Source organism: Rattus rattus, chromosome 3, assembly GCF_011064425.1.
Source record: "Rattus rattus isolate New Zealand chromosome 3, Rrattus_CSIRO_v1, whole genome shotgun sequence".
NCBI classification, from domain to species: Eukaryota; Metazoa; Chordata; class Mammalia; order Rodentia; family Muridae; genus Rattus; species Rattus rattus.
The window spans coordinates 117792951-117803475 of record NC_046156.1 but is presented as its reverse complement, the minus strand read 5'-3'; the positions used below and the strand labels follow the sequence as shown (position 1 = coordinate 117803475).

The 10525-nt window shown below is 56.6% G+C and overlaps 1 protein-coding gene across 1 annotated transcript; it reads left to right on the top strand.

The window, feature by feature from the left end:
- The first annotated feature begins 2159 nt into the window (after nucleotides 1-2159).
- LOC116895899 (arylsulfatase E-like) lies at nucleotides 2160-10313 on the top strand. Its single transcript, XM_032896984.1, has 12 exons — nucleotides 2160-2631; nucleotides 3572-3724; nucleotides 4105-4226; nucleotides 4754-4876; nucleotides 5187-5625; nucleotides 6520-6656; nucleotides 7330-7464; nucleotides 8301-8463; nucleotides 8956-9077; nucleotides 9278-9305; nucleotides 9608-9668; nucleotides 9735-10313. Exons 1-12 carry the CDS (start codon nucleotides 2573-2575, stop codon nucleotides 9984-9986), a joined length of 1794 nt encoding a protein of 597 aa, XP_032752875.1. The 5' UTR covers nucleotides 2160-2572; the 3' UTR covers nucleotides 9987-10313.
- Nucleotides 10314-10525: the final 212 nt, after the last annotated feature.

Below are 10525 nucleotides of genomic sequence, written 5' to 3'. Positions count from 1 at the left end.
TGTTTCCAGGGAGAACTAGCTGAGGGGATGAGACCTGCTCTCAACGTGGTCAGCACAGGTTAAAGGTTTGCAGTCCTAGACTAAAAACTAAAGAGGAAAAAATTAAATCAGCTTAAGTGCTAGCAGGGTTCCACTACTATGCTTCCTGCTCAGAACCACAGGTCATGCTGGTTCATCACTGTGCCATCCCCTCTGTGGTGGACTGGATTCTTGTCAATTGTGAGCCAAATAAACCCTTCTTAAGTGTTTGCTTGCAGCTACAGGAAAAGTGATTAAATGCATGGTGGCTCGACTATCTCCTGCTTCCATGCAGAGCCCCAGATTATCACATAGCTATTTCTCAGAAGATCTATGCCCAGCCAAGGGTCTGCTCAGTATCCCATATTCCTTTAAGGGGATATGCTATGCCTGGCTAAGAGAAGGTTCAGTAATTTCAGGACTGAGCCCATACCTGACTAAAAAGGAACAGAATGTTTTGGAGTTCTTCACTCAGTCCCTGCATCAGACCATGACCTACTCTTCCATAGTCACCTTTTTGTTAGCTATCAAATCCTTGGCAGACACTGGAAAGGCTGTAGGCCAAGGCTGGACCCTAGCCAAACTGCAGACCTAGCCTGGGTCCAACCCTAGCCAGACTCTGACTTTAGCTGAGCCTTCCCTTATCTGCATAGTCAATGAGGCCGGCCCACTCTTGCATACATAACTAGGGGAGCTCATGCTCTCATCCGCATACTCAGTGATTCTCCCTACATTTGCATAATTAGCTAGGACCCGCCCACACCCTAACCCTAGCCAGACTGGAAACATAGCTGAGCCCGGCCCTCATCTGCATAGTCAATGAGGCCCCGCTCTCGCAATTATTAACCAGGTACACATACACATCTGCATATTCAGTCCTTTATTTAATGTCCTCCTCCCGTCTCTCACCCCGGTCTCCCACACGCGTGTCCATCGGTCCGTCCGTGCGTCTGCACAGGGCCCGTCTGTCCCGCGGCCCCTTGGCAGCGTCTGTAACCCCGAGTTGCAGCCTTTGCGTCTCCCTGTCGCGTCTCCCCTGCCTGCCCAAGGGTCTCTCCACCCCTAATACCCCGGCCTGCCTGTCTGTTTGTCTGTCTGCGTAGAGTCCGTAGCCGCGACTCCCCGCCCAACGGGTCGAGCGTCCCCGCCAATCTTGTTTGCAGGCGGTGGGAAACCCAAAGCCCCTCTACAGACAAGAGCGAGGACACGGCGTCCGTTGCCAGGGAGACGGCCGGACAGCTGGGACTCGGGGAGATGACCTCAGGAGCCGCGACCCGACGACGGCGACCAAACTGGGCTGGGGAACGGCGCGGCAGCAGGCGGACCGCGGGGAGGGAGAGGGACAGAGCGCGGGTAAGTGAAGTCAGCGGGCCGCGCACAAGCTCCGTCCTGTCCGCGGGACTGGAAACAGGGCTCGAGAGCTGGCCTGGAGCGGCATGCCGGGCGAAAACCGGACAAGACGCCGGCCTGTGACGTCGTCATGCCGCGCCGCATACCCCGAAGTCCCCGAAACTTGCTAGCTCGCTCCCAGTTCAGAGGACGTGAGTGGGCGGGACCCCAGGAATGAATGACCGCGCCTCGGCGGAACCAGGAGTACTCCAAAATGGCGGCCAGGGGCCGCCCACCACTACCCTGCCAGTCAACCCAGGGCCACGCCCACAACATCCTGTCTGACATCCGACCCGCCCACTCCTCGCCCGTCTGTCAAAACGCGAGGCCCTGCCTCCCGGCCGCAGGCCTTGACTACAAGCTTTGACTGCGTCGAAGTTCCCCCGGTAGGGGGTCAGGGTGAGGTGGGGCCTCATTGACTATGCTGCTTCGCTCGCCCCGAGGCTCCGCCCCCACTACCAGCGTGCTTTACTACGATCGGTCTAGCCTTGTCACGTGAACTGCGGGGGCGGGGTTTCAGGCCTGGAACCGGTTTGAGCCAGACACCAGCGACAACCCGTACACCCCGCCCCGGCCCGCCCCGCCGCCCGGATCCAGAACCGACCGGACAGACGGGTTCCCGCACCCGCTTGCTCCGGGCCCCGCCCCTGCCATAGACAGGGCGACCGAGGAGCACGAAACGGAGCAGCTGCGACAGGCCGGAACCCGATTGACTTCTTGAGGACGCGGTGGGGTCAGGGGTCCAGGGTCTCGGGAGGGGGCGTGTCGGAGGGGGCGTGGCCGGGCATCGGCGCAGCAGTGGCTGGGAGATTCCCGATGGGGAGGGCGAATCATGAATATTCATTGAGGCACAGTCGCGGCTCATTAATATACATTAATTAATGTCCATGCGTGCAATTTACATAGCGCCCTGTACTGGCACCTGTGGATGCGCTATCATTAGTATGCTCATTATTATTAGTTATTAGTAGCTCGTTAATATTATGCACTTAATTTGCATGGCCCTCAGCCACCATGCTGGCGAATATGCTAATAACGAACTAGTTAATATTCATGTATAATTTGCATGCCGCCCATTGACCTGCTTTTATGCTAAGGAGCTCCTTTAAACGTGGAGCGGAGGTGGGTGTGTCTTGTGTCTGACTGACAGGACCGAGCTGCTCACATGCCTGTCTTACCTACTGCAGGAAACCAATGCATCATGGCTCCACCCCATCGCACCTGGTGAGTCCCGCCCTGTCCCTGCTGGCCTGTCAGTCACCAGTCCTCAGGGGGATGGTTCCTCATCTCGGGGATACTAATAAGCTAGTTGGTAACTCATTAATATTATGGCCTCGATTTGTATGGCGCACAATTAATGGGTAGGATGGATATGCTAATAAACTCGTTAATGCTAATAGACACGATTTGCATGGTAGCCTTTGTAGCTATGGTATTTACCTATAATATTCATGTTTGCAATTTGCATAGCACTTAGTGAGCATGCTTGTCGGGCATATTAATGAGCTCGCTAATGTTAATACCTCGAACTGCATTAGACTCGAAGGAGTGCCATATAAATATACTAATGAAGTGGTTAATATTCATGTATGCAGTTTGCATAAAAAGCGACTATATTGGCAGATATACTGAGGTGGTTAATATTCATACACAATTTGCATATCAGGTACCCTACTCGGTGGACATGCTAATGAGCCCACTAATATTTCTTCACTCAATTTGCTTTGTTCTAATTGACCACAGTTTTGAATATGCTAAAGAACTCATTAATATTTACGGTCTCAATTTCCATAGCAGTCAGCAAAATTGCTATGAATATACTTACTGTTAATGGGCTCGATTTGCATGCATGATTACATCAAGGAGCTCATTAATATTCACACAATTTACATAAAGCTAGTGACCCTGTTTGGGGAATATACTAAGAGTAATTAATATTCATGTTTCAATTTCCATAGCACTACAAACCTGGTTTGGAATATATGCTAACAAGCTAATATTCATGCAATTGATTTTTGCATGGCGCTTAAACAGCTTGCAGTAAATGTACTAACAAGCTCATTAATATTCATGGTTCAATTTTCATAGTGGCAATGTCCAGGCCTGACTGGTATTCTAATGTGCTTGTTAATATTCACGACACGCATTTTCATGCCCTGCCCAGTTCCAGTCCTGCAACCCTACTGTGCATTGTCCTCCTGGGCCTGCAGTATGTGGATGCCCTGCGCTCGCCCCCGCCCCGCCCCAACTTCCTGATCATCATGGCTGACGACCTTGGCATTGGAGACCTAGGCTGTTATGGCAACACCAGCATCAGGTTAGCCCGGGCTAGTCCATTACACAAGCAGGCCTGGTCACTAGTTATCTTGGGTTACCCCACTACAGACACAGGCTAGCTTGTGTGGGTGGGCCCAGAAAACACCAGTGTAGTCAGATTCGCAAGTTACGGTTTAGCCCAGTATACACCACCTTAGTGCCAGGTTAGCCCAGCACAGCCCCAGTTCCAGGTTAACATAGTTCCAGGATAGCCTAGGTTAGTTCAGTCCCAGGTTAGCCTAGTCAGTGACAGTCTTAGGTTAGCCCAGGTTGGCCTGCACACGCACAGGTCAGGGTAGTTCTGACCCCACCCGACCTCTGTGACAACTGTTACCTCCAGTGACCTCCCTGACAATACTCTGTGATCCCCACGACCCCCAGGACCCCAAACATCGACCGCCTGGCGGAGGATGGAGTGCGCCTCACACAGTACCTGGCAGCAGAGTCAGTGTGCACGCCCAGTAGGGCCGCATTCCTCACTGGGCGCTACCCTATCCGCTCAGGTGACCCTGCCCTCCCCACCTGTGTGATGTCACATCCTGTCCCTGCCTGCTGCAATGTCACTTCCTGGCCACACCCTCCCATGCAGCGTCATTGCTTTCTGTCCCAGCCCATTTACAAAGAATGCCATCACTTCTTGTCCCAAACTTCACTCATTTATGATGTCACTTTCTGCCCCTCCCCATCCACGTGTTAATGTCATTTCCAGTGTCCATCCTGCCATGTCCCACCCATCTGGAGACCTTACTTCCTATCCTTACCCTGCCTATGGCGATGGTCACTTCTAGTCCCAGGCCAATTCGCAAGGAATGACATCCGGCCCCCAAATCACCCACCTCAGATGGGACATCACTTCCTGTGCCCCATCCAACCCAATGACATCACTTCCGGTCCCAACCTGGACCCCTATAGCCTCAGCCTCTCCCTCTGAGGGAGGAACCAGTTGGGCTCTCATGACACCCCGCTCGTGTCCCACCCATGACTTGACGCTTGATCCTGCCCACCCTGCCCCTTCTCTGCACCCCCTCAGGGATGACTTCTGGCAACGGACACCGAGTGCTGCAGTGGGCAGCAGGCGCAGGTGGCCTTCCTCCAAAGGAGATCACGTTTGCTCGCATCCTGCAGGGGCAGGGCTATGTCACAGGGCTCGTGGGTGAGCTTGGGGTCGGGGATGGGGCCAGGGCTTGTGACTTAATTGCCCAGGTGGAATCAGTGATGTCAGTGGGTGAGGGCAATGACATCATGGGGTGGGGCCCTGACATCTGGTGGAGCGAATGAGATCATGGTGGGCGTGGCCAATCATGCCATTTCCCAGGTGGACGTGGCCAACCATTTCATTCTCTGGAAACTTCAGAGATGTCATCTGTGGGCGGGGCTGGTGAGGGCAGAACAGGGGCAGGGCCACAGGTGGTGACATCGTCCAGTGAGAGACCCCCTGACCTCCCCCAACCCGCCCCCCACAGGGAAGTGGCACCTGGGCCTGAGCTGCCGCACTGTCTCCGACCTCTGCCACCACCCGCTGAACCACGGCTTCCACCACTTCCTGGGGCTGCCGCTCGGCATGATGGGAGACTGTGCGGGGGCGGAGCCTTCTGAGAAGCGGGCGGGGCTGGAGCGGCGCCTTCGAGGGGCGGGGCGGGCCCTGGCAGCAGTGGCCATTGCCATCACAGCACTGGCCTGGGGGCGGGGCCGGGGACTGGCACCGGCCTGCTGGGCTCCTTGGGCAGCCATTGCCCTGGGTGCAGTGGCGGCCATCTTTGAAGCAGGGTCGTATGTGGTAGGTGGGGCTGTGGCGCGCTATGACTGCTTCCTCATGCGCAACGCCACCGTCACCCAGCAGCCCCTGCAGCTCGACCATGTCACACCTCTGTTGCTCCGCGAGGCCAAGGACTTCCTGCGAAGGTGAGGGGAGGGGCGTGGGTGTCCCGGGCTGACTGAAGGGGTGTCCTGTCCGGGTGGGACTTCCTGGGCCAACCCCTCATTTATCTGGGGTGTTTGGGTATCTTGGGCTAACCACTCAGCCTTCCTGTCTGGATGGTACATCCTGAGCTAACAGCGTGCCATTCCGGTGCCTTGGAGATATCCTGGGCTAACTACCTAACTTTTTTTTATCCACATGGGATATCCTGAGCTAGTGGCTCGCCTACGTGGTGCATTGGGGTATCCTCAGCTAACTGTTGCGGGGTCCCGGACGACAGGGATATCCTGAGCTAACCTCACAGCATCCTGGGTTGGAGGGCCGCCCTGCGCTCACCGCTCAGATCCGCGGACTGCCGGGACATCTCGGGCTCACTGCTCAGGCCTCCCTTCGCCGCGGGGTAACCTGTGCTAGATTCTGCTGCTTCCTCTGTGGCTGGAATAGACTGCACTAACCCCTGAGGCCTTCTTCCTCTCCGGCTGGAATATCCTGGGCTAACCATTCAGCGAGCTAGGGTACTGGGCTGTCCTGCGCTAACCATTTTCCTCCCTGGACTAATTAGATATCCTGCCCTTGCCCTAACCGTGGGTGAGTCCTAGAGAGAGCAGGATATCCTAGGCTCAGCAGTGGGGCTTCCAGTTACAACCTGCTACCCTGAACTAGGGCCTGAGGGTGATTGGCAGGTGATGTCGCCCCGGCCCCACCCCTAACTCCAGGCCACACCCCTATTCTGCCCCTCCTCTGACCCTGGCCCCACCCCTGGATCCTGGCCCCTGATGCCTCCCATCACCCCTGACTCTGCCCCTGACCCAGGGCCCACCCCTTGACCCCGCCCACGGGCTAGGCAGGCACTGCTCCTGACCCAGCCCCACCCTCAGGCATCGCCATGCCCCCTTCCTGCTGTTCCTGTCCCTGCTGCACACGCACACTCCCCTTGTGACATCGCCTGAATTCCGAGGTCGGAGCGCACATGGGCGCTATGGCGACAATGTGGAGGAGATGGACTGGGTAGTGGGTGAGTGGGCGGGGCCTAAGGGGAGGGCGGGACTTGCAGACGTGAAGCGTGGATGGGCGGGCCTTGGGTGATGGCCGGGGTATATAGGCTGTGAGGTGGGTGGGGCCTGTGGACCGGGTGGGTGAAGGGCAGGATTCTTAGGTCAGTGAATGGGGACTGGGAGTCATGGGCAGGTTCACTGTAAGGGTGGACGGGGCTGATGGGGGAGGTGGGCGAGACTAAAGCGAGTGACAGGAGCGGTCATATTGGCAACAGGAAGAGCAATCTACTGACAACCAGGGCCAATGATAGCGGGTGGGGCCTGTGGGATGGTGGTTGGTAGTTGGGGTTACTGGGAATGGCAGGAGTGAGGGACAGGCACTGGGAACAGAGTGTGGGGCCACAGCAGCGAGGGGCGTGGTTAACAGGTGATGGGCAAGTCTGAAGGCGGGGTCACGTCGGTGGGCGGGGTCAGAGCAGTGATGGATGGGATGATCAAGTGGTGGAAGGAGTTTCCGGGCTTCGGGGCTGGACTACAATGGGTTTGGGCGTGGTCAGTCCAATAATGAGCCGGGCCAACAATGAATGAGGGGGATAGTGGGCAGGGTCAGAGGACAGTTGATGCCTTACATAAGGTGTCTCCTTCTTTCCCTGGTCCCGCCCCTCCCCGGCCTGCTGGCCCCGCCTACCACAGGCCAGATACTAGAGGTGCTGGAGCGCGAGGGCCTGACGGACAGCACACTTGTCCACTTCACATCCGACAACGGCGCCTGGCTTGAAGCCCAGGCTGGGGGCGAGCAGCTCGGCGGCTCCAACGGGGTCTTCCGGGGTGAGCGCAGAGGCAGGGGGACCTTGAAGGCCAATGTCCGGGTACCACCCACCCACATTTTGCTCCCGCCCAGTCACTTCTGAGTCCCCAAAATTCACTTTCAAGTCCCACCAACTCATTTCCTGTTGCACACACTCACTTCCAGGTCCCAACCACTCACTTCCACGACCCACCTCCAGGTTGCCCACCCACTTCTTGTTCCTGCCCACTATCATGTTCTGCTGACTCAACAACCTGTTTCACACACTCACTTCCAGGTCCCGCCCATTCCCACCCTCTCGCTTCTGTGCACTGCCTACTTAGTTCCAGGTACCAAAACTTCCTTTCCTGGTCCTGCCAACTCACTTTCTGTTCCACACATTCACTTCCAGGTCTTGACCACTCACTTCTGGGTTTAGGCCGTCTACTTCCTCTTTCTCCAACCCACTTCCTCTTCTCAACAACCCATTCTGGGTCCTGCCCACACATTTCCTGTTCCTCCCATTTCTGTCCCCACACCCCTATTCACTTGGGGATCCCATAAGTGACACCTGGCCTTGGCCTTAAAGCTCTGCCCATGCATTCCTGGCCCCACCCCTTGCTCACTGACCCTCTCTTTGCTCTCTTCCGGTTTCTGGCCTGACTTCCGGGATCCGACTCGACTTCCTGATCTACCCTCGGAACTTCTGGCATTGTTCCTGCCTCTGACATTTATGTGCTCCAACTTTTTGTCCCGCCCCTTGGCGCTTCCGGTATTTATACCCATTTCCTGTTCTGCTTTTGACATACCTGCGTATCTTTTGTCCCGCCCTCAACTTCCTTTCCTGCCATCACCCTTGATTTCCCACCCGCCCCAGGTGGCAAGGGCATGGGCGGCTGGGAGGGCGGCATCCGCGTGCCAGGAGTGTTCCGCTGGCCGGGTGTGCTGCCTCGGGGGCGTGTCCTCGACCAGCCTGTGAGCCTCATGGATGTCTTCCCCACCGTTGTGCGGCTGGGGGGCGGGGTGTTGCCGTCAGACAGGTGGGCAGGGCCTGGGGGAGGGGTGGGACCTGGGGGAGGGCAGGCCTGGCGAGGGGTGGGGTTTCACTTGGGCATGGCCTCAGGTGGGCGGGGCCTGGGGAGGACAGGTATTGGGGAGGCCTTGGGCGGAGCCTGTGTGTGAGTGGAACCTGGGGGGAGCTGCTGAGAGACAGGTGGGCAGGGTCTGAGATGGGGTTGTGTTGTTACACAGGAAGTACAGAACCTACATGGTGTCATACAGGAAGTGCTGGGTGAGTGGTTTAGGTTAGTGACATCGTAGAAGCTTAGAGCCTAAATGATGTCACACAGGAAGTACAGGACCCTGTGAACGTCAAAGAGGAAGTGGGGTCTCTGATGACATCAGACATGGAGTGTGGTGCCTGGGGGGCGCCAGATAGGAAGTGATGACGTCAGAATTATGACATCATGTGGAAGTCCACAGCCCATGGGATGTCAGACGGAAAGTTATACTACCGGCTTGCCCCCTTGCAGGGAGATTGATGGGCGCGACCTGTTGCCCCTGCTGCGCGGGGAGACCCAGCACTCCGCCCACGAGGTCCTGCTGCACTACTGTGAGGTCTTCCTGCACGCAGTCCGCTGGGTACAGCGTGACAGTGAGTTCCTGGCTGGAGGTTGGGGGGGGGTGTCACTTCCGGGTTAGTGGTCTCGGGGAGGCGAACCATCACCCCCCTCATGTCATTTCTGGAACCAAGGAGTCCGGAAGTGACCCTCGGGGTGGGACAGGAGGTCTCCCAATGGGCCGGAACAGTAAATGACCTGGAGTAGGTGTCACTTCCTGTCTCCCTCCTTGCAGGTGGCCAGGTGTGGAAGGCCCACCTCCTGCAATCCTCTTAACCCTTCTCACTCATGCCTAAGTATAACCTTTATGGGGATCTACAAGGCGGAGAGGATCTTGGTGGTAAAAACAAAACTCACAGACAAGGTTGGGGCTGCTGGGGACACAGCCTGAGGTCTGATCCTGCTTAGGTCAGGCACCCCAGAGCAGGAGGAGCTATCCCCAGACACTGTGTGTGTGTAACCTCAGGACTTTTCGAGGGGGTAAATGTACCAAATAGAAACCTTCAGGCGTTGGAAACTATAAAAGGATTAGCTGCAGTCTTGATCCCTTGGGGTCGGGTCGCAGTGGGGCAGGGGCGCCCAGCTTGCAGCCGGTGCCCATCGCTGAGCCGGAAATCCCTGGACTTGCAAGGTCGAGGAGCACGACCTCCGCTGCTCTTTTTGAGCTGACCTCGGACCCTGGCGGGCTTTAGGGCCCCTCGGCGCACTCCGCCATGATGTCGGAGGCGCCGAACTTGACGGCGGCCATAACGTCAGAGGCAGTGACGGCAGCCTTGGTGACGGCGGCGCGCGTGAGGCAGGAGTATGACGTGCTGCGCCCCACCGCCGGCCATGTACCCCAGCAGATGGGGTCGCTCTACAACCTGTGGCTGCCTTGGCTGCAGCCGTGCTGTGGCCACTTCCCTGCCTGTGCTTGCGACTTGGAAGGCGGGAGCCGGAAGTGATCTTGGTGGTGCCGGAAGTGAAGGTGGCGCATGGGGGTGGGACTTCCTGTGAGACAGGAAGTACTGGTGGCTTTGGGGACAGAGAGGGAGGCCTGCTGGGTGGGGTTCCATGGAGGAACAGGAAGTAAGGAAGAGGAAATCAGAAGTCCCTGGGAGTGGTGTGTGTGTGTGTATGTGTGGGTGGGTGGGGGGGTAGGTGGTATGTACCTTTATAATAGTTAAAGCAGGGGTTCACAATCTCCCCAATGCTGCAGCCTTTTAACATAGTTCCTCATGTAACAGTCCTCAACCATAAAATGATTTTCACTGCTATTTCAGCACTGTAAATTTGCTGTCGTTGTGAATTGTGATGTAAATACTTTTACCGAGGGGGTTGGGACCCACAAGTTAAGAACCACTGGTTGAAGTATGGTAGTCTGTGTTGTAATCCTCTGTGTTTGGAATTGCTGGGCTGTTGGTCACTGTGGGAGACGCTTGGCCCCCCACCTCATGGGACTTGCAGCACATTCTTGGACTTGTGACTCCTAGAACGTCAGGGC